The following is a 25,028-nucleotide window of genomic DNA, read 5'->3' on the forward strand; positions in this document are numbered from 1 at the left end:
CCACTGATTATAAGATAGCTTAAATAGCCCCAAGTGTCCCTGAAGAGCTACTGTGTGCTGTGTAAAAGCTCAATAATCCTCCCCATGTCAGAAGGTGACTCTTCAGCTGTTCAGGATCATGAGCTGATATGCTACCTCTCATAAAAAAAGACTCAAAACACAAGAACATACATTTAGGTAAAGATCACTGTGATGGTATTGGAATTAATCTGCAAGAGCTGACAACACTGAAACCAATCTAGCAAGAATGATTCAAGGAACTGTAGCTTTTACTTAAAACCAAAACACAAAGAACACAGCAAATTCACCCCAAAATAAGCTCAAAGGGAATATGAAATTTTTACATAGTATTTGGCTCATTTTTCTTCTTTACAAAGATAACTGGAAAAAAAGGAATATGTTCAAACACACTTTCTATTTAAATACATACAGAATGCAGTATTCATATAACATCAGAAGTGCAGTCTGTGCAAAAGTTCTCCAAATCATTATTGCTCAGTGATTTGAATAAAATAACATATTTATGAAGGCACTTTGATAGAAAAAGAGCTGTTACAATCGTCTGTGTTTGTTTTAATCATCAAAATAGGGGAATTCACTTTGGCCCCTGTGCTTAGGAAAATATGACCTTAACTTTCAAAATCTCAATATCTTTAACAGTTAGTCTTAGTATTTACATGGTAGTTTCTTCCCATTCAAGCTCCACATCACCTACAAAAGAAACAGATACATTATATTAATCTACCTTTGTAAACAAATAGTAACTAATGGCAGATAACTGTTTTGGCTGAATTTAAAAGGTCTTGCAGGGAAAACGTGGAAATATTGAGCAATGGCTATTACCACGAGGGAGACTAAAGGGCAACAAAATGCAGGAAAATTACACTTCTGAAGCTAAAAAAATGGTTGTCAGAGTATTTGCTTCTGCTTCTTAGTCAGGACAAGTCAATGCACCTGCTATGAAAAAATAATATTTGAGACAATCTGTGTCTCCTTACCTTCCATGGCATCCAGAGAGTCCATCTTTTGCAGTGCTGAATAATTTACAAAACATACAGGCTGACTACTTCCTTTGCTTGTCAACAGATCCAATACACATTGATGCAAAAATATATATTGTGCCTGTAAAGTGTGAGTTTAAAGATGCTTGATTAGAAGAAAAATGTACCTCTAACAGCAAAAAACTTCAATTTTTATATAACATTTAGATGTTCTCAAAGTAGCAGCAGTTTAACTCATCAATCTCAATACATCAATGATACCATATATGCCTGATCTGATTTCATTCATTATGAGGCATAATGCGCTATAATTTGTTGAAACATGTTTGTTCTTATGCCCAGAAAGATATATGAAAATAGACTAATCATATCTGAGACTAATGGGCTGTTCCACAATTTTCTGTAAATGTTTCTTCTATGAAAAGTTGTTTGATTACTTTTTCCCACTTTTTCCCACTGGATTCAGACTGAAGAAACTGAACCACATGAATATAGTATTTAGATAAGAATTTTTTCCTCTTTCTAGCATAGAGAAAACCAGCAGGGTGCACTCAAATGCAAAAGTTCAAGTAAATCTACATGTTCTAGGAGCATGCACCATTGCTAAGAGCAAAGAACCACATTAATTTTAGTGATACTCCTTAGACTGTAGCATCGTTTTTAACAGACTATAATGCAAAGAGTGAGCAACTGAAGTTAATCTGACACTTCCAAGGACATAAAGTAACTCTGGGTAATGATTGCTGAAAAGAGAAAAATTAAAAAAAAGGCAATGTAAGAACGAAATAAAAGAATGAAAACACATAGAAAGAAAAGAAATAGATTAAGAGTATCTTCTCATAGGAGAAGTATTGTGTATGTAGATGCAGAAAATGAGCCATATCACAGTATCACAGACTCGTTGTGGTTAGAAGGGACCTCTTGAGATAACCCAGTGCAAGTCCCATGCTCAAGATGGTTCAGCTAAAGCACATTGCCCAGGACCTTGTCCAGATGGGTTTTGAACATCTCTGCAGATGGAGATGAACAAAATAACTTTAACTTCCTTGACTTTGGCATGGGTAAATACAGTAGTGTAATTTTTCTGCACAATAATTGTTATTTTGTTTCAGAACTGCCATCAATTTTCAATTCAAGTGTCTCAGATTTGTAAGAGAAAATTGTTTACATGGATACATTTTGGGGTCACAGCTCACAGCCATGGGTAATTAAAAGAGAGTTTCACAGGCCCCTGAAGTACACAGTACCAGTAGGCTTTTCAATAGCTTGCTTACTGAAGCAATAGCATGGCATGACTTCAAACTAGCTTTTGCACTTGACTTGGCAAGATGACAAACTTTAACAGATCCACTGGGCAAATATGGATTTCTAGAATGAAGGTCTTAAGTTTCAGTGGAGTTTAGACTGGTTATTCCAATTCAGAAGGCAGACTCTGAAAGCTCCATAATCTCTTGCATTCACACAGCTACCTGGGAGTGTGTAGCAATGAAAATCTTTCCGGGAAATGTGACAAATTATATTCCCAGTTACACTTAATGACATTCTTAAATATGTGAAAGTCTTTTTTCTCGTTGGAAGTACGAGAGAGAATAAAAAAGTTCACTAAAGTTTAGGGTATGCACTTTACCTGTAGTCCAAGGTCAGGCGTTGGTAATGTACAGGCCACCAGGCAGAGTACCAGGATATTGAAATTATATATACATTAGGGAATTAAGCAGTGCCGGGGTACATCACCAGCCAGTGGAACTTGATGATCCAAACTACTTCACATTGTTCAGATAGTCCCTTGCATAGTTTTGATCCACGTGAACCAGCATGATCTCAAATAATTCCCACGTGTGTTTCAGGAGCTACTGCAGACTATGGGTGATTCCCTATAGAAAGCTTGGATGCAGCTATCTTTTGTGAAGAGAGTGGTAACTGCAGAGGTGTTTAACTGCACAGATGTGGCCATTCTGTGCCCACTGGCTACAGTAACAGAGAGTGTCTCTGTTGGTAAAAGGAAAACTATTTTGAAGCTATAATCGAGCAAAAAACAGGTCTCAGAGCAACCAGTTTTTGTTTATTTTACTCATAGATCTTACAGACAGTTTGACCGAGGGATCTCTAAACTTAGTTCTGGGAAGGAATTGCTCCTCTCTTCATATCTTCTGTGCTGATCACATAAAATAAGAATTACAGACTACTAAACAGTGTTTTATAACAGAACTGTCAGAATAGCTTGACTACTGAATCCGCCATAAAACTCTACAAGATTTGGTTCTCTTTGGGCAAGTTTTAGTGCTGATCTGAATTTTGTAGTCTTGCAAACACGAGCTAGAAATGGCCTGGACAAAGAACAACCTGCCTCAGGATTTTGGAGTTAGCATACAGATCAATACTTGACCTGTTTGGAAATCAGAACTATGAGACCATTGTCTTCTATTGCATTTTTGAACATTTTTTTCTAGCCTTTGCCAAAATATGCAAATGAAGAGGTATGCAAAAATAATACATATTTTAAAAATGTACACTGATCTTATCAAATGTCTCTTTTTATTTTGGGAGGCCTCCCATTAAACTGTCTTCCAGCCTTTGCCTTAATTTCAGATGATTCTATTTCTAGTCAAAAGTGTAAAACAACAACCAAAAAAAGTATTCACAGCATTCATCATCACAGGAAAGTCCTGGCAATTGTTTAGCTGCATCAAGACTTCAGAAGGAAAAATTGAAAGCAGTTGGCAATAAGACAGCACCTTATAAGAAACAGTATGAGACATTATCACCAGAAGGTCTCATAAAATCTTCTGAAGTGCAGTTGCTGAAGGAAGGTTAACCTTTCTTTGTATGTTCTGACACACTTTTCATATATTCTGGCATGATATAGAACAGCAGAATTGCATTCCTGATGGAACAAGTCTTTGTGCATTAAAATCAGTTTAAATCCATCAGTCATGTGGAAGGTCATCCTGAAACTGCTCACCCATACTGAGAAGTTGGTAAATCATGTTGTAGACTCAAAGGCTTCAGGCAGCAGCTTTGGCTTAGATCTGGCCTGCAGGAGACTTACGGTCAGAAGACTTTTGCAAATACAGCTGGATTTCCATTCCACTGGGCATTTAGCATCAGCTTTAAAATCTGCTATTACTCCTTTACAAATACCCGGATCTCCAGGTACAGCAGAGGTCGTCTTTACTAGCACGTCATCACTAACTTATATCTGTACTCAGGAAGTCTGCCAGAAATGCTCTTTTTTAGACCCAAACACCACCATTGCCTTGATTTTGCCAATTCTGAAGTCTGTGCTTAATTCTATCCATATATGTTATTTTATCTGAAGAAATTTAAAAAATAATCAAGGAATCATTAATGAGGTCAAAGATAAATGAATATTTAAAAGTTTGGAGGACTGTGCTACATATACACACGCCAAAAAATACAGTTAGGTAGTAAATAAAGTCAAATTAGTATGTGAGCAAATCCATTTTTTATTTAGCAACTGTTCTTCACCCAAAACTTGAAATGAACTTTCCCAAAGTGTGAGAAATTATGATTTAGGTTCTAAAAACTAAATGACTCAGCATTCTTTTCAGCACTTGTCAAGACTTTGCTGGCCAGATATACATAGATAGAAAGAAGACATTTGCACAATGCTTGAAATCCAAATAGAAGCAGGCTTTGGTTGAAAATGTATTAGGTGGCTGATTGTTATGAGCTTTCTAGTCTTGTTTTGTAGGAGGTCAGATGTTACGATGACTAACTTTTTAAGAACAGAAAAACAGAATAGATGAATATATAAATCTTACCAGATTCTGTACCATACACATTCTTTCACTTCTTAACTCAGCTACAAGTCCATAGATATCGACAAAATCATGGTCATTTATGTGTTGGGTTAAATGGTCAAGTGCAATATAAACACCTGTTCTTCCAACACCAGCACTGCAAACATAATACACAAGATAAAATAAAATTTTTATGCTATTTTTTTAACTACAAAATATTTTCTTAGAATACTCTGGTTAAATTAAGTTTATTGTGAAAAGAAAATTTCAGAAAAAAATCAGACCTTTCTCACTTACTTTTACTTACGTGTGTGTGTGTGTGTGTATGTCTCTGTGCTGAATGGGATCAAGTGAGATCTGGATTTGAGCCATGTTCTGATTTTGATTTTACACGGGGTTGCATCAAATAAGATATAACCAAACCAAGCCTGTATAATTGGAAAAAAGGTCCGACAGCTTTTCTGTGAATTTGCTATTTCAAAGCTCACTAATTCAAAGAAAAAAAATCACTATATTTTGTGAAATCACACCTGGATTCTGTGATGCTTTTGGTATCTGAGACAAAACCACATGGGATCTAGCAAAACATTTAAAAATACTTTTAAAAGGAGGATGAGTGTGCAAGACATGCTGGTAGCTAGTGTTTTTTTAAAAGGTTTGAAAATGAGGAGGGTTTTCTCAACCACTATCAGACTTCTCTGCAATTGGTCCAACAAATGCAGAGTATATCACTGCAGATAATCAATAAATGTATAGCAAATCACTCTTGAACCTGTAAGATCTAATGAGCAGAAAGTAATGAATGAGTTTTCTGGATATAAGAACATGTAATGCTGCTTTATAACCATCAGGAATTTGAGCATAGGTGGAATATGCTGACCCTTTTACGTATCTGTATTGTGAAAATGGGATAGGATTCATTGCAGAGGGGCCCCAGAGCATGTAAGTGTCCTCAAAATAAGAATACCGTGTAGTTCTCTCCTGTAATAGTCTCTCTGGTCCCTGCAGTAGAGGGATATGTCAAACTGTCAATGGCAACGATATAAAATAAAATGAGGCTTTGTCACTCATTGTGGATGCCACCTGTAGGACACTGAGGACAAACAAAAAGAACTCCCATGCATGGTAAACTGGACAGTGAGGGAGGAGATTTGTGGCACCAAACCCAGCTTTTCCTTCCACATATTTCAAGACTCACAACTGAGAATGAGGCAAAGAATCAGTCATAGACCTCTGAGCCCAAATCACTGTTTTGGAGAGTGCCCACTCATTTGGTGGGAACACTGAGTGGCATATAAAATGCAGACACACTCACCACCTTCCTGAAGACTTGGGCTTCCCCACACACTTACTCTTTGAAATAGCAGTTTAAGGGTGTTGAGTATGTAATCAATGGGAACTATGACAGCTGAACACCTCTAACCACCAGACCATTTATTTAAGAGCCTAAATACAGATTTTAGCTGTTTATTGCATCCAAGCTTGAAATCTGGCATATGCAAACCCTTATTCCTATTTGGCATTCTCTGTGGCTTCCACATAGTTTCTTCCTCTTGATATGTGACATGTACATTTTAAATACAATTTTTAATACTTATTTCTTAAGAAGAGCTATAATTATAATAGAAGCAATTAAAACCAACATGTCAGTTACTATTCCTCTTCTTATGGCAAAAAGGAAAATCGAGATAATCCCAGCAGTACCTTATGGCAATTGTTAAAGTAACTGTTTTACTGCCTCAAGGAGTTTTCCATGAATGTAATAACAGACACACTTTGGCATTTTATCTCCTAGAAAGGACTAAGGAGCACTGCTAGAGAAACCTTCACTGCTGCCCATACTAGAACCATATCTGTGCACTTCCATTGTTCTTCTTCCGACAACTTCTCTGAAGATATAAGATGTTAAATGATGATTTAGTGAATATGCTTACCTGCAGTGAACCACCATTGGTGTATTATCATGTGCTCGACTTGCACGGATAAGTTTTACAAAATGGATAATAGGTGCAGTAGTTTCAGGGACTCCATGTTCTGGCCAAGAAGTAAAGTTACACTGCCGCACCATCATGCAGTCTCCATGCTGAAAAATATAAAATAAGGCATTTTTTACAGAAGCAAGGTGACAGAAGATCCAGTAAGCTACATGTAACCTTATCAGTAATTTAATGTAAGAAAGTAAATCAGAATAGCATAATGATTATAAGATGTACTGGCATCAAAGGATAATTTGTTGTACACAGACCTTATGGCAGGTTTTTTGAGAGATGGCATCAAGTCCATCTTTCAGGAAGTATTAATGACTTCAGCAGTCACTCTCTGTTTGACTTGTTTCTATATCAGTGTAATTTGTAGATTACAGGTTGACATTTCTGTAGCTCGTTTAGAAGTTTAGTGAGCTAGGACGACAAATTTACTTAGGGAGAAGCAACCATTCTAGGACTAGTAAAGGCAAACACACATACGTTGGTAAACACAGATATATTTTCTAAGCGTTTGATGCCCTCTCCATCAGGGCAGCAGCAATAGAAACTCAAAGAAAAGAGCTGGTTATGATCTGATATCTAAATTAACTATTGAAGGATGTAAGAATAAAAGTGTTATGCCAAAGGTCTGTCTAGACCAACGTTCTGTTTCCAACAGTAGTCAAGGAAAAATCTTAGGGAAAATTATAAAACATGACAACAATGTATCTGTAGTTTCACAGAATATCCTTTCCATTCCTAATAGTTTGTGACTTGTGAACTGCCTCAGTCAGAGTTGGTATCTTGGAATTGAATAGCACTTGTTATAATTTTCTTCTCCTAATTTCTCCAGGTTTTATAAAGCTCTGTAAGTTTTTAGCATTCACAAAATCTTGCAGCAAGGACTACCACAGTTTAATCAACTGTTGTTTAATGAACCAGTTCCTTTTTTTAATTTATTTTGAACCAACCACTTGTTCTTTTCATATTGCAAGAAACACTGAACAACTGTGAACAATTATGCATAGCAACTACTTTGGGTCTATATTTTTAAAATTGATCAACATAAAAACAAAAGAGAGGTGACTTTAGATGTAATATGGCAATAATTGTGAATGATTTGCCTCACATACGCTTTTCACCTTCACTGGAAGATCATCCAGAATCCACCCATTTGTGAATGGACGATGAAGTACAATCTTAAAGCCAGCAATATGGCACATTTAATGACATGCTTATAAAGAATGTATTATCTTGTGCAGGGTCGCTCAGCTATAATAAATGGATCACTTAATTCAGGTTATGTTTTGTTTTCTTTTCAGCCTCACCCTGGTTAACACAGGTGACCGCATTTTGCTGGCATGCATTTTTACTCTAAATAGTCCCTTTTACTAAAGGGACTAAAAGTCCCTTTACTAAATAAGTCCAGTCTTGTTTACTTTATGTATTATTTTAGCTGAAAAAAAGTTAATCTTCTCTCACACATTTTAAAATGTTCAATTGTCCTATACTACGTGCACAACATATCCTTATGGGGTGACCACTGAGACAGTCCCCTACCTGCTGTGTTCCTTTTGTCACGTGCACGTGCCACAGGATGGTAATGCGTGTATTTGGGTAGCTGAGTTCAGGTCCTAGGATCTGGCTGCACTACATACAATACGGGTCAATGCTGGGAGTGCAAAAGGTGGCTGACTTCATCTTGGGTCATTATACTCAGACTGCTTTCTGAGCCCACCTACTAGTCTGACTTAATGCTGGGTGCTAATTTTTCCAAAGAGTGGAAACTCTAGTTGTGGATCGTGACAAAGATGAACATCTATGCTGTACCCCCCACCCGCCTTCCCAGAACAAAGAGTAGGAGTAATACTGATGATTCCCATTTAATATTGGGTGAATCTCCTGGGGGTGGAGGCCAATATGGCTAGTGGTACAATGCAAAACAGCTGCGCTGCACCAGAGAATCTTGCCCTTTAATCTGAGAGGGATACATTCAAAGGGATTTGTCTGATCCCAGAATGCTTAGGATTACTCCTTTCTACAAGAGACAACTGAGGTGTCCAAATAGAAACTTCACCTCCCACCAGACCAGAGGTTCAGTAACCTTGATAGGCCCTTCATAGCATGTTAGTCACATATCTGAGCTCTTTGTGACAGAAACTGGAGAAAATTCCCAGCGAAAAAAAAACAAAACAAAAACCAACCAGGAATTAAAACAAAATTCAGGAAAACCAGGCGGTACAGTGCATATGCATTAAAAGATTAAAAGAATAATACTGAGGGATATTTGGGTGAGATGGAGCACATCTGGTGTTCTTTAAGGCGTTGGATGGGTTTTATTAAATCAGCTTCCAGTTCTGGCTTACCCTTTCAATTTTTAGATCTCTGATGGTCCAGTCTATTTGAATATCTTCCATCAGTTTAGTAATCACTATATCACCAAACACAGTCACTGGTTTATCATCTTCTGGCCAGTACTGATGACATCTTATCTGCAGGGAGATGATTACTAATTAACAATGATCATATTATAATCTTGACAGAAACTACATACAGAATTTCCAGTTATATCAAATGCTGTTAATTGGTACACTGGTAACTTACCCGTCCTTTTTCAAAACATTGTGTAAGCATCACGAGTGTTTTTGCTCTCGTCTCCCACACCATTCTCCAGAAATCACCCACTGTTCCTGGCAATGGTCCCTGGGTTGCAATAAACTCATTTGGACATAAATAACCCTAAGAAAAAGAAATTATTTAATACATAATGGTTGGCAAGTAAAAAGAGTTTGCATGTGACTCATAGTTGTGCTTAAGGCTAGAGGCTTGTCAGATGTACTAAATGAACTGGCACGGGCCTGGTTAATTGTTACATGGCAGATGTCCTTGGAAAACTGAGGAAGTAACAGTATTTTTTCCACCATGTAGATCAGTTATGAACCAATGCTCTAATAAATTTTGGGAAATGCTGTCCTAATAGAAATGCATTTAGAAGAGAAATTACAGGGTCATCAGGTCAGTAATTCCCATTAAAAAGTATCTAATCCTTCATAGCCTTACTGCAGATCCAGCCAGAGGCCACCAAAAACTGTGTCAGGAGGAGGCCAAAGTAGAATTAAATAGTGCCAAGGAGCCTGGGACCAAGGAAACAACTGAGTGGTCTGAGAGCTAGTACAAGCTACACACCACACTCATGACCTTGTCCTTCCAGTGATAATTAGGGATCTGCTGTAACTTAGGGATGGAGCTTACTCAAACAAATGATCTCTGATAAAAGGTCTTCAAGAAACCTACTGTAGGGGTTGGCTTTTATTTTAGTGTTGGCTTCTGCTGTTTAGTTTATTTATAAATTGATGTAAAACTTGGGGAAAAGGAAGTTTGTTGAAAAAAGTCTTTGTCAATACTGTCAGTGCATGGGTTCTTATGGATCTGTTTCCTCAAAGAGACTAAGCGTCTACAGGAGCTCTTACATGCTACAGAAAGTCTAAAATAACAACAATAGCAATAATAGCAATACATTTATATTTAAGAGCTAGAAGTCTACAATATCACAGAGTTCTGCTTATTGCTCAAAACCACTGACAGAGTGGTTTATAGCACCACCGAAGCTCCTTGTTGGAATTATAGTCCTATAATTCACAGCTGCCTGTTACTTACCCCATCTATAATATACAGAACAGGTGGCAGTGAGAAACTATGTTAATCTTCCCTAGTTTAAGAGTGAGGTGAGAAACTAGAATTCAGAGATGCAAAGCTCACAGTTCAGTTACGGACTTTTTCTTGTTTAACCAATGAAAATAAAAGTAGCAGCCAAGTTCCCATTTGTTAAAACTATATACAGGACCTCTTTTTCCCTCTCTTTATACATGTTCATATGTATACACACCTAGGTAAATAGGTATGTAAATTCACAAACACACATTGTATATTTACAGCTATATGCATTTATATATTTACATATCCACAAATATGGAAAGTGAGAGCATATAAAGGGCAAAGCTTTAGCCCTGAGAAATGGTAACACTACAGTTGTCTATTCACTGATGAACAGTGACCTAAAGTGAGATGCCCATATGCAGTAAAGACATTCAAAATCTCAGCAGGGAACACTCTCTGCAGTTGGCTTTTGCTGCAACTTTTGGGAAGTTGCTGTTAGTGTTCCCTGCTTAAACCTTGGCATGTCAATTAGTGACAGGAAAGGTAAAGGCTAGGCCATGCTCCAAGCTGTCTGGTCTCCTCAGTGGCTCTATGCATAGTCCCAGCATCAAGTAACAACGTGGCATGGCTCTTCCTATCTGCTGTCAGAACTAGGACATTCCATACAGAGGGAATAAACAGCCTTTGCTAATGAGAGAGGAAGATGCTCTCAGCATTATGGCTTATTCTCTGTGAATGTCTCTTAGCTACCTGGGAATACCTATTTCTACTTGCCACTGTGTTATCTGTTTAGACTACAGCCTGCATGTCTCACTATGTGTTTGAATAACGCTTAGGGCAAATCAAGTCTTGAGCTCATATGAGACCACCAGCCACTGCTCCAATGAATTAAACACATAATTATAAGTCACACTTTGAACTTCAACAGGACAAAAATGAGATAAAAGTACAGATGAAGAATTTACTGAGAACACAATTAGAAAATTGAAGGTCTAGAAAGCAAGCTGAGGATGAGAAATATAATACTAGTTTCTTCTTCAAGGAACCTATTTGCATTTTCTTCCATCATAACTTTCACAAAATAATGAGGGGCATACCAATCCCGCTCACCAAAATTATTAGCCATTTCTACGAAACTTTTCAATCAGTTATTTTTACATTGTCCTGTTCATATACAGTAGCTCCAACTCCTGAACCAAGAGACCAAATAACGCCTATCTAAACAATTGACCTCAGTGCGAGTTTCACTATTATCTTTAATGACCATGGTAAGAGACGATTTATAGAAAGTAATTTGCTGGACATAGTTTTGATTATTACTGAAAATCATTGCTTAGCAATGAAAATGCAGTAATTTATATTTTTAACTGGTCTTGTTCATCGCCACAGGATTCACTTGCACAATGCCATGGCAGCAGTAGCTGTAGTGAATGAAAGAAAAATGAGAATCCTGTTCTTCTTGCAAGTTATTTTTTGACTCTCTCTTCTACCAGAAAACAAATATAGTAGAAATGTGAGAGACTTTCTACTTACAGACATGTAGCTGGCATTAATGTAGTCAGATCCAGGAATACCAGCATCAGGCATCAGCTTTACTCTGTTGTTGTTATCTATCATGGAAATGAAGTCTAGTTAACTAAAAGATTTGTTCAAAAACCACAGACGCATGTAACCAGTGTTCCTAGAGTGCTAAGAAATCAAAAATACTGTTATTGTTACTAATCTAACAATACTTGACATAGTAGAACATTAATTACAAAGGGAATTTAACCAATTTCCATTACTATATGGTCATCCTTTAGTGTTCCAGGTATATTTTAATGCAATACTTTTAAAACTAAAATGGTGAATGTGCCAAAACCTCCAATTTGATGTATGTATGTATGGGAGGATCCTCTGCCTAAAGGTAGTCTGTGTACTTTAAGCCATGCTGTTCTAGCACAGACAACCTCTGTGTGAATCAGACGGCAGGGTCAGGGCTCTGACAGTCTCTCTTATATACTTGCTGCCCAGGTCACAGATTTGAGCCAGATCTTGGCACTTTTACATACTTTTACTTCTTTTACATAAGGTAAGCTCATTATTACAGAGAAAAAAAAAAAGATTGAGCGTTTCCGCTTTGGGCCTGCGGTATGTATGCAGAAATGACAAAAAAACAGGAAAGATGTCATATGTGAATAAGTAAATGCTGAAACCAAACATTGCAAATTTTGATGTTTGGTCCTCAACTTAGTAAACAAAATTAGAATACAAAGTTAAAGATTTATGCAACTTATCTGTTTATATTTCATTGTGTGTCATGAATATCAATTTTTAGTGGCTGTAACTTAGAGTATGTCATGAACAAGGCAGTGGATAGCAAGAACAGCTGCTCTGAAAAGTTAATAGCACAGAATGTAGCATTATTAACCAAGGAATGCCATGCTCCCCATCTCACATCACAGCTAATGCCTAAAATAATAATGACATTTCTTGTCTTATTAACTGAAAAATGAAGCAGTGTTGAGTACAGAGAGACAGACTCCTGTCTCCTGTGATAAAATCTAGCCTTGGCTTATAAGTTATCATACAGTCACTCTGATCTTCTGTGGAACCTTTGCAGTACATGTACACATATTCACAAGAAAGCATACCCAGGCTCCTGAGGTAGCTGAATGCACAAACATGTGGATTTTATATGTTTAAAAAAATTACTTCTCACTAACGGAAAGAAAACCCCCGAGGAAGAATGTTAAAGAGTTTTCTACATGGCTTGAATTACAAAGCTAAGAAACTATTGAGGCTACAGTTTCTTGCACCTGCATATTAAAGCTTGAGAGAGCAAGTTGAAAGCTACTTGCAAATAAAACTGTCTTTAAAGAAAAAACAATGAAAAGACAGATTATTTGTCAGAAAATTATTTCATAATGTGGACACGATTGTACTGCTATTTCAAGGGCAAATCAAACAAAAATACAGTTGCATTCCAAATATATGCTGCACTATCGAAGGTAGAGAACAAAACGGAAGACATGATTAGTAAACACACATACATGGCTTTATGTTTGAGAAACGGTTCTTAGACCTGTTCCAAGGCAGATCAGCATCAGTTGAAGCAAGGTCTTCAAGAAACTTGGGAAGTTCCTGTGGACAAATAAATATTTGTTGGCAAATGTTTGCATTTCACGTTCAATGAATATAAAAACGACACAATCACTCCAGTAAGAGGAAGAATTCTTTAGTTCTGCAACAGAGTGCATTTCTAAGAACAACTGGAAGCATTACAGAGCATTCCACCTCACTGTCAACCCCAGTCACACCAGCAACATTACATGCAGCACTGCAGACAATGCTGTCACATTGAACAATTAAAGCTTACATGAACCTTCACCTTTACGAGTCTGGATAAATTCAGCCTATCACCTTTTTGTAGTTCTTTTCTGTCTTTTCATGAAGTTACATGCTTGGTTACCATGCCCTACTGACTCAGCCTTACTCTTGAATAATGCCTTTTCCTGACTCCTGTAGCTTGGGAGAGTTCTTACCACAGCATGAGAACTGATGAGAATTTAATTAAGTTGAGACAACTGGCAATTAGCTATTGTTCATGGGACTGTTTGTGAAAGGCGTGGGAAGAGTTATTTTGGGTTGTACTGCAGTTTCATAACTGGTCAGTAGTTCTATTACTGAAGGGCAGAGATGGATAAATCATTCATATTGAGGAACTTATTTGATGGGAGTGTTTGTGTACATAAATAGGTATAATTTCCAAAGCTAAGTAAAAGAGTGGAGAGAACTTCATAACTTGTTAATGGAGAAAACATATAAAGGTGACGATCTCGTAGTGGTGATAAGAGAATAGGAAACTCTTAGAAAAGCCAGAATTCATCCATAATTTCTAAGTTAATAACTACATCAACTGTAATAGATTTTCCCTTGATTTGACAAATGTTATATGCAAGTCTATTTCAACATCTAACTAGGACACAAATGAAGAGATCTACCTATTTCTTTGAATGAGTACAATACAAAATTTTGCAGCTTGCGTTGAGTAATCCTTTCAAATTTGTCTTTTAGTATTAACAGTTACTCTCTCTATGGGCTACTTCGAAAAGCGGGGCAGATAACCCTGCTATTAGATTCAGTGTTAATTATTTTCAGGTGCTCTTTTGCCCAGGTATTTGAGACAGTTTGTCTTCTATAAATAAAATTTAATGGGCACTATTAGCAAATAAGTGCATAAATAAATGAAAAAAGTAATGAAAAATGGAAAAAGCAGGAGTGTTTTTATTCCAGTGTTTTTCTTTCATTGCTAATTCAGATATTTTGTCAGCCTTATTTGATGGGTTCAGATATTAAGAATAATTTAATATGAGCATATGGCCTGAAGCATGAGGACTACTTCACTTCTATAATTATATCCTTGATAATATAACTGCAGGTGCTTCTGAACAGAAGGGGAAAGATGGTTTCATGATGAAAGCAAAGGAGTTTCACACAAGGGACTTGGCTTCTCTTCCTAGCTTTGACACATATTTCTTTCTTTGGGGAAAAAATTAGGGGAAGAATTGGAGAGAACAACTAGATGTTCATCTCCATTTGAAAATTAACAAGGGACTAGATCCCATCCATGCCTTTCAAAAACTCTCTAAATATCTATGTTTCCCAGGGATGAAAAGTCTATGATTATGTCCTGTCCAAAAAGAAAGTTTCTGACTTAAAATTATGTTATAAAGAATGGCTGACTTTACATTTATATCTGTATGTTAATAAATTAAAAAAACATGGTTAACAGACATGAAGTAAATACAAAACTAAATGAAGGACTGTTACATACTGTAGAAAAATATCTTCAAAGGCACTCATTAATTTAAAATCTTGTCTTTGAATCAACCTCTGCCATACTTAAGGCACATTTCTTTTACCTGTTCAGTTGTTTCTGCCTTTTGTTTCAATAATCCATTACAGAAGTAAAGCCCCAATACTACAGGTGAACCTAGAGAGAGATCCCTATTCTCAGATAGAGTAGAGTGACTTCTGTGTATTTCTGTCAGGATTTGATAACAGTAAAACATAGCTAAGGGTCGAGATGTTAAAATTCCTCTCATTCGGAAAGCTGAAACTCTCCCACAAAATTTCTGTCATTGAATTTGGCATGAAGGAAGAACATAGAGGAAATACCTACGGCATTTTGCGGGTGTTATGTGCCATGGGATCCCATATCATGTGCATGTCATGTGAGCTTTACCTTGCCTCATTTACCTCATTCCTCTGAGTCTTAGCTTGCCAGTGAACTAGTATAGAAGTAGCACTGCTGTACAGTACTTTGTAGTACAGAGGAAATAGAGAAGCAGATTATGTTATTTTTGTAATGATGAACAAGTGCTCAAAAACCTTGTACCAATTCTCTGCATCGGTATGGATTTCAGTCTAAATGATTACTTCCAGAATTTGGAAAAGACTGTTTGGATTCCCAAATTCAATAACAATTTGTCACAGAAACCATATTTCTTTACAGACTCATAAAAAGTTGAAATAATTAATTTGCACTTCATTTACTGTAGTACTTTCATGGTACTGTTGGTGACATTCAGAGGTATTTCACTTTTTTATTCCTGAACAGAACCTTTCATAAAACCTGATTACTGTTTCAGTGATTTGCCAGTTACTAGAAAAATGATTTCTCAAAGGTATTGAGAGACACATGAATCATCTGCAAAGCTGGAAGTTTGAATATCAGCTAGGTGGTGCCCACCATCAGTTACTGTGGCCCCCTATGGTTTCTTTAAAATTGTCTTTTCTGACAAGACATGGTTCCAGATCCATTCTGAGGTCCAGATTCTCTTCTCATCATGTTTACACACATGCCATGTTCACATGTGAACTGAAATTGAACCCTGGAGATCTCCAGGCACAGCAGCTTGGTCAATCCAGCAAATTAGATGAGACCAGGAATGTCCCTGGATTCTGAGACTAAGTAAAATTGGAAAGAGCCACATTTATGCTAGAAAATTCCAAAGCATGTTTGTTCTCTACAAAGTGCCTATTGTAAATGATCCCTAGACTACTTTGCCTACCAAAAACATGTCTTGGAATTGTCCAGGAAGACTGCTAGCTGAACCAGTCCAAATTCAAGGCAGGGAATACACTCATAGTTTATTAGTGCAAATTATCACATTCTCATGTCCAGTTCCTGGTATACTTGAATTTATTAGTACAGAGACAGCCAGAGAGCCCAAGCAAGCTCGGCACCATGCTTTGAGTTATGTGCTTCAGATATAATGGTCCATGGGTTTATATCTTGAGTTCATCTCTCCTACACACATTTTAGGAGCCTTGAGTCATTTATGTGAAACTAAAATTATGAATGTGGATGGAAACAATGCAGGTCATGAGGTCTGCTTGTTTGTTGTGTGGATTGCTTGTTTCTGTGCATTGTCATTCCTGATGTCATTTCAAGCACATTGTCAATCCTATTGTTCATCTGATAAGACAGGTGCTAGAGATACTATAGATATACTCTCAGTTAGGGACTGGACCTACCCTGCAATTCTGCCTGCCCTTGGACAAGTCATCTGAGAAGATATCACTACGCTGTGAAATATGGAAGCTGAAGCTCAGAGAGAAAAAAAAACGGAAGCCCAAATGACGTATAAAACTATTGATTATAAATTGACTATATAATTTAGTTGAATGAGGCCTCAGCTACTGGTATTTCTCTAAATTTGAAATGCATTGCCAAGATTGTGATTTGATAAAATGCTATTGTTTAAGTTTTAAGACATTACAATGCTGTAAAGCTTTCCCAATGTGGGTCACACCTCAAGAAAGTAATACTAGAAACTTTCCAGTGATGAACGTTAATATGTGAAAATGTTATTGCTAGTAAAACTTTTCATCTGTTCAGTCATGCATAATATAACTATAATCACTCTTGTTCAAGTGAAATAACACTTCAGCTCTTGGAAAAAATGTTCTCCTTACTTTATTGCTCAGAGAATTTTATGGTGCTTTTTATTATTAAATCCAGACCAATTTTACCTAAGGAGCATAACAAAAAAGCTGTAGGAAATACCATTAATCTTTTCACACTTTTGTTGGTTTTCCCTCAGAGACTGAAATATTATAATCTAGCAGAAGAAAAGCCAATTGTTGAGTCTTCATTTTTGTTAATCCAACTGGTAAGTAATTCATGGTAAATCTATAAAACCAAAATAATAAAGTCACTGGAGACTGACAAATTATTTTTGTGAGGGCAAATGACTGTATGTGTTAAAAATTATGATAAAGATTCTGAAATAACAAGAAGACAAGATATTGTTGAGAAAAAAATATGATAACCATAAAAATGTTACTTAATGAAAATAGTGAAAACTTTCAGTTTTAAATGTGAAAATATATATGCACTATATGTAATGTATATTTTGAAAGCTGGTCTCTTTTCAGAAAGAAAGACAGGCTTGCTGAGTTCATCTACTCACAAAAGGAGATGGAGGCTATTCCCATGGAGGCTATTCTCAAGAGCATGACAAGTATGACCTATTAGTTGTAAAGGAACAAAAAGGAAAGCACCATGCACAAACTTCTTACTTTCTGCACTGAAACCTATGAAAGGAAAACATTTATGAGTTCCATGGCAGTGTGACTGGGGCCTGAACATTTCACAGAATAAATGTCAGCTGTGTTTTTGGGGTCATCATCTCTCAGGAAAATGAACTTATTTAAAGCAGTTAAATATACCTGTATATATGTTAGGAAGCTATTTCTAAATAAACTGTTCTCAATTAAAAAATATATGCATCACTACCTATGTAAGATCGTAAGTATTATGGTGTTCTTGCAAAGATCAGAGTCTAAAGAACATCATCTTTTGCTGACACTTAGGTGAATAATTCTGATCAGGTTGCAGTATAGACTGCAGAATCCAAATCAGTGTAATATTACTTTCTAAACAATCAACCTGGTAATTGGGTATTGATTATCAAGGCCAGAGTCCTTCACGGCCTTGTCTGCTTAAAATGGACATGAAATGTGACACATGAAACGACTGAAGGTCTTGCGATGTTGTGACAACTGCTAGCAACATACCGAAAATTCTTCCTGAAACTTTAGGTTGTTGTTTGTGCAAAGCTCTTCAACATGTTGTAGGAAGGATTTCTTGTTTATTGGCCTGAAAGTAATGACAGAAGAATTAGACACCTATAGGGAATGGCTTTGTCATTCTTTTTGTTCTTATTTAACTGCAGTTTATTAATAAACAGTGTTCTTTCAGTTCAATAGACATCGATACTTATAGACAGAAAATTATAAATTGCTTATGATATGCTTGTTTGGTTTTTTTTCAGCCACTTAGAAGCATTTTCTTCCCTTGTTATTCCCCCTCAACAGATTTTTAATGTGGCTAATGTTAACAGCACTGTAGGGCAGGATTGTTTTTATAGGTAACAGCATTCCAAAGCAAGGTTTTGACATTAAGGGAAGTTTGTAAAGTTATCATTGTATTCTAAAGTACATAATACTTCTTTTTCGCACAGAAAACATTTTATACATTGCAAGGTTTTAGACATATAAAATATTGCAGTGACCTCATTCTCATAATGACATGGTTTTTAAACCCTGAGGAGTTTAAATATCCCTGTATTACTTCCCAAGCTAAAACACAGACATGCAGGCTTCACCCCAGAGAGAGAGAAAGCATTTCTCCAGTTACCATGCAATTAGTCATGCTTTTATGATTTATACGCAGCTTGGAGGTTTTTTTTTCTAATAAACATAGAGGAAGGAACCACACATCGAGACTCACCAATGACCACAATATAAAAACCTTTAATCAACTTACTTGATGGATTTTCTATAACTAAGTAACCTGCAACAGAGATTTTTGTTAAATGTAGCAAGCTGAGAGTTAACCAATATTGTGCATGTTAATAGGTTTTAGATTAAATACTCGAGTAACTAAAGAACCAGACTTATTTCTCTCATTTCAAATACTATTATATGTCAGATATCTTGGGTGATTGCCTTGCTTAGTTTTTATCTCAGGTATTGGCAGATATGGATATGGTAGTTACAGGTTCTATCATTCTCTTCAGATCATTTACAGTGCTCTGGGCTCATATGGCCCTGGGAAATACACACTTCCAGCACACCACTTCATATACATTGACAAGCTTCATTTTACACTATATACTCAGTATCATTCTTCTAAGAGCCATTTCAGAGCATAAGGATAGCATTCATCTGACTGAATACAGACACCTATTTCTGAGCTAGTCTCTCTAGATTCCTTTTATAATCAGTGAAGAGAAATAGGTGTGATTTCATCTCATTTTAGGCAGATATCTAAAATAAGTCACAGATGAATCACGCTATTGGTGTGCCTTGACAGGAACCAAACAGCTATGGCTGTTTTTCTAAATATTTTAAAAATAAGTGCCTGCTTTCATGCTAATTTTTACATGTTCGCTGCTGTTTCTGATGCATGGCAATTTTAAAAACTGTGCTGCATATTAAATCTTTAACTTGATCCCCGAGGAGGTTTCACGAAGCTGTTACATGAGCATCTATACTCAGGGGATTTTCAGATGGCCTTGAAACTTGGTCATCATCATTGCCTCTGAACCCATTTTAAGAATGTCACACCATTATGGATTTAGGTCAAACTTTGGGCCCTCAGACTCACAAAGCTTGTCTAAAAGATCAAGCCAAAAAGTCTGGAGTAATACAGTTTGAAAAATTACTTGCCTTTTCAAAAAATCTCTAAGTGTACCTTTTATGTGTCTGTCTCTCAAAAAATTTTATGTCCTTATATACAAATATTACAAAAACTATTTTCTAATACAAATATAAATGTCTACTGCTTCCATAATTTTAGTAGAAAAGAAAACAGTTTGCTTTAAAAATACTTTGGTTTATGAAGTTACTCTTGAATACTTAGACTTTAAATTAGATAATAAAATGAGATTAATAGAATTGTTGAATCATTAATTATTAAGCATCAGAGAAGTTAATTTCAAAGCTACTAAAGATGCCTTTGTGGTACATATACTTTTATGACAATTCTCTCCAAACAAAGCAAACTGGCTATGAAAGAGTTGGGTCAGTCTCACTGGAGTAAAAAGAAGTATAAGAATTCCTAGGAAAAGGCTCAAAATCGATGTGCTTACTAGGACAACTGAAGGAGAGCTTTAGAATGAAAAAGCAAGACTACCTAACATTAAGCATGCAACTCTACTTATTCAGAATGTTTATATATCTAGCTAGAGCTTATTGTATCACTTATGTTGTTTGCGTTACGTGGCAGATGAAACTACCTTTTAGTAATATTGGCAACATTATAGAGCTAAAGTTTCCTGATGAAAAAGTATTCTTAATAGCTGTGCCAATGTACTGCACTCAAATATCTTTGAGCAGAAAGTAAACTTTCTTTAAGGTTCTTTTCAGGACAAGATTATTAGCAATCTCTGCAAAGAAATTACATTTGTTTTTCCTTTGAATTCACCTATCTATCTTTACCATAGAGCAACAGAAAAATGTCATTTCCCAATTGACACCCCAGTAATCTTGTTGGCTTTCCTCCTCTTGAACTAATAGCAATTAGGCACTTACTGCACCTACTTTGCAGTAAAAAAATGCAGTTTGGTCATTAGATAATAAAAATGACATCTATGCTGTACATTAGCAACCTGGGTATATCATTTAGTGCTTCAGTGCTTGAAGGTACATGTATCCAACAGCAAAGAACATAGGAGACACGCAACACACAACCTTACTCAATAGTATTTCCTTTTTTTAATTTCACTCAAAAAAGGGAAGTAAAGCACTGAAATAGCACATGAAATGAACTAAACAATGTTACATATGCAGCTTTCTAGTTAATTTTTGATATTAACCAGAGGTGATTTTTTTTTAAGGCATAATTGTATATTAACTTTCACAAGCACTAAACATTTTTAAAGAAATAAGGCACCTACAGTTTGATATTTTAACCTATCTGTGGGCATTTAAGTGACAAACCTGAGTTTTAGAACTACTGAACACTCGCACTGCTTTTGGTAGCAAGTGCACATTGCAGTGGCTTGGCAGCTCAGAAAATAAGATAATTTAAATGAGAATTAATGTCTAACCTGAAGACTGTGGCAAAGATGACGGCTTTGTTGTATAAGACTCATAAATCATATAATCATAGAATGGTTTGGGTTGGAAGGCACCTTAAAGATCATATTGTTCCATGGGCAGGGACACCTTCCACTACACCAGGTTGCTCAAAGCCCCATCCAACCTGGCCTTGAAAAATTGCAGGGATGAGGCATCCAGAATGTCTCTGGGCAACCTGATCCAGTGCCTCATCACCCTCATAGTGAAGAATTTCTTCCTTATATCTAATCCAAATTTACCCTCTTTCAGTTTAAAGCCATTATGCCTTGCCTTATCACTACATGCCCTTGTAAAAAGTCTCTCTCAATCCTTCTTATAAGCCCTTAAAGAGGGCTTATAAGAAATAATTGAAATTATTAATTAATAATTGAAATAATAAAAGAAATTATATTGAAAGGCTTCAATAAGGTCTCCCTGGAGCATTCTCTTCTCCAGGCTGAACAATCCCCAACTCTCCCAGCCTGTCCTCATAGGCGAGGTCCTCCAGCCCCCGATCATCTTTGTGGACCTCCTCTGGACTCGCTCACAGGTCCATGTCCTTCTTATGTTGGGGGTCCCAGAGATGAATGCAGTACTCCAGGTGGGGTCTCACGAGAGCAGGGGAGAGGCGGAGAATAACGTCCCTCGACCTCCTGGTCCCGCTTCTTTTGATGCAGCCTGGGATACGTTTGGCTTTCTGGGCTGCAAGCACGCATTGCCGGTTCGTGTTGAGCTTCTCGTCAACCAACACCCCCAAGTCCTTCTCAGGGCTGCTCTCAATCCATTCTTTGCCCCAGTCTGTATTTGTGCTTAGGATTGCCCTGGCCAATATACAGGACCTTGCATTTGGCCTTGTTGAACTTCATGAGGTTTGCACGGGCCCACCGCTCAAGTCTGTCCAGGCATCCCTTTCCTCCAGCATGTTGACTGCACCACACAGCTTGGTATTGTCAGCAACTTGCTGAGGGTGCACTCAGTCCCACTGTCCATGTCACCCACAAAGATGTTAAACAGCGCCGGTCCCAATACTGACCGCTGAGGAACGCCACTTGTCACTGGTCTCCACTTGGACATCAAGCTGTGGACCCAGCCAATTCTGTGGTCCCACTGAATGGTCCCTCCATCAGATCCATGTCTCTCCAATTTAGAGACAAGGATGTTGTGTGGGACAGTGTCAAATGCTTTGCACAAGTCGATGTAGATGACATCAGTTGCTCTTCCCTTATCCGTCAGTGCTGTAACCCCACCATAGAAGGCCACCAAATTTGTCAGGCATGATTTGCTCTTAATGAAGCCATGCTGGCTGTCACCAGTCACCTCCTTATTTTTGAGGTACCTTAGCATAGTTTCCAGGAGGATATGCTCCATGACCTTGCCAGGCACAGAGGTGAGACTGACTGGTCTGTAGTTACTTGGGTCTTCCTTTTTTCCCTTTTTAAAAATGGGGGTTATGTTTCCCCTTTTCCAGTCAGTGGGAACTTCACCAGACTGCTATGACTTCTCAAATGTGATGGATAGTGGCTTAGCAACTTCATCTGCCAGTTCCCTCAGGACCTGCAAATGCATCTCATCAGGTCCCATGGACTTCTGCACCTTCAGGTTCCTTAGGTGGTCTTAAACCTGATCTTCTCCTATAATGGGCGGTTCTTCATTCAGTCCCTGTCTTTGCCTTCTGTGTCTTGGGTGGTGTGGCTTGACCACTTGCCAGTGAAGATTGAGGCAAAAAAGTCATTAATTACTTCAGCCTTCTCCATATCCTGGGTAACCAAGTGTCCCGTTTCCTTCTGGAGAGGGCCCACATTTTCCCTAGTCTTCCTTTTATCACCGACGTACCTATAGAAGCTTTTCTTGTTGCCCTTGATATCCGTGGCCAGATTTAATTCTATCAGGGCTTTGGCTTCCATAACCTGATCCCTGGTTGCTTGGACAATTTCTCTGTATTCCTCCCAGGCTACCTGTCCTTGCTTCCACCCTCTGCAGGCTTCCTTTTTGTGTTTGAGTTTGTCCCGAAGCTCCTTGTTCATCCATGCAAGCCTCCTGGCATTTTTGCCTGACTTCCTGTTTGTTGGGATGCATTGCTCCTGAGCCTGGAGGAGGTGATCTTCAGAAGGGATGAATTTTGTGTACTCACTGCAGACCTCCAGCTATGCTCAGTTTCAGCATCCTCAGGCTTCAAGAATTAGTATGTTTTCCAAGTCTCTTGACTTGGAATATGTAATAATAATCTTACAGTATTTCATCAATGAACAACCAGTTGTCTACCTGTGATCTTGTTCTCCACATTTCCCAGTCTTTTGTATAAAACATAACAATATAGATATCACTAGATCTTGATGAGCACAATCAAAACCATGAAGTTGCAAATTTCCCTATTTCAGCTGGACAATTTCAGATTCCCACTTGTCTGACTTTGAAACTGGGAAAGAAAAACATTCTCTAAGATAAAGAACACTTTATTGCCTTAAATCTGATTTTCTTTTAAAACAGTGTATTGTTTCATGTGTGGGATTTTTTTGAAGTCTATCAAAAATCTGAATCCCACTCAGATTACTTATGATAGAGCTAGAAAGAAGCCATTTATTTGTGTTGGCAGTGGTAACTGAAGACCATATTGTCACACAGACTCAGCTTTCTCTCTGGGTCAATCATCTGAAATCCACAGGGAATTAAAACTTTGTCCAAAGAGAAAACAACAGAAATGAGTATGTAGGCAAAAGGCTTAACTCATAAGCACCATTGACACTTCCTAGGAACAACGGAGGAACTAATTTTTAGCAAGTTAATTGAAAGCAATATGGAGCTTAACCCCTCCTAAATATTAAAGGCCTGAGCAAAAAGAACACATGCTTATTTCTTCCATTGTACCAGGACAAGTACATTCATAAACCTTGTATTCCTGGGATACAAAGCTCAGAAAGCCTATTTTTGATAGTTGATTACTAAAGGGAAACTTGTAGAAAAAGGCAAGGCAGGAGCCATGCCTATTCCCACTCAAAGAAAGAAGGAACAGGCTGGTCTAAGGAAAGTAATATATGTGCAAAAGAGTTGCCTTGAATATAGACACCTACTGAATGCACAATATATAGGAAAGATGAGACTAGACAAGAATTTTATATACAATACTTTTCCATAGAGTTCTAATTGCCTGGTATTTGCACGGGTTACAGTGTCTGTAATTCAGAAATATTTCTTGGACACTGAAATTGTAAGTGATCCGCTGTACGAGCCGAATGTTCACAAGTTCATGGCCCGATGGGATTCATCACAGAGGACTGAAGGAGCTAGTGGATGTCATGGCATGATTTGCCACCACTCTCAATCATCTACCAAAGGTCTTGGGAGCCTGGGGAGGTCCCTGCTGACTGGAAGCTAGCCAGTGTTATTCCAATCCACAAAAAGGGTGTGAGGGTGTACTGGGTTTGTGTGGCAAGGTTTTGGTAGCTGTGGGTAGCAGAGATGGCTTCTGTGAGAAGTTGCTAGAAGCTTTCCCTATGTCCAATAGAGCCAGTGCCAGCCGGCTCCAAGAC

At 37.5% G+C, this 25,028-nt stretch overlaps 1 protein-coding gene across 1 annotated transcript in view; it reads right to left on the bottom strand.

The window, feature by feature from the left end:
* Positions 1-673: 673 nt before the first annotated feature.
* PTPRQ (protein tyrosine phosphatase, receptor type, Q) overlaps positions 674-25,028 on the bottom strand; it is a 131,389-nt gene continuing 107,034 nt past the window's right edge. The window contains exons 45-54 of the mRNA XM_010293847.1: positions 19,205-19,231; positions 18,454-18,535; positions 13,419-13,509; positions 11,920-11,996; positions 9,334-9,468; positions 9,096-9,221; positions 6,700-6,848; positions 4,787-4,922; positions 999-1,122; positions 674-711 (exon numbers count right to left, since the gene is read on the bottom strand). Coding sequence (XP_010292149.1) covers positions 674-711; positions 999-1,122; positions 4,787-4,922; positions 6,700-6,848; positions 9,096-9,221; positions 9,334-9,468; positions 11,920-11,996; positions 13,419-13,509; positions 18,454-18,535; positions 19,205-19,231 — 985 coding nt within the window. The remainder of the gene's footprint in view (positions 712-998; positions 1,123-4,786; positions 4,923-6,699; positions 6,849-9,095; positions 9,222-9,333; positions 9,469-11,919; positions 11,997-13,418; positions 13,510-18,453; positions 18,536-19,204; positions 19,232-25,028) is intronic.

Source organism: Phaethon lepturus, unplaced genomic scaffold, assembly GCF_000687285.1.
Source record: "Phaethon lepturus isolate BGI_N335 unplaced genomic scaffold, ASM68728v1 scaffold2629, whole genome shotgun sequence".
Classification (NCBI taxonomy): domain Eukaryota; kingdom Metazoa; phylum Chordata; class Aves; order Phaethontiformes; family Phaethontidae; genus Phaethon; species Phaethon lepturus.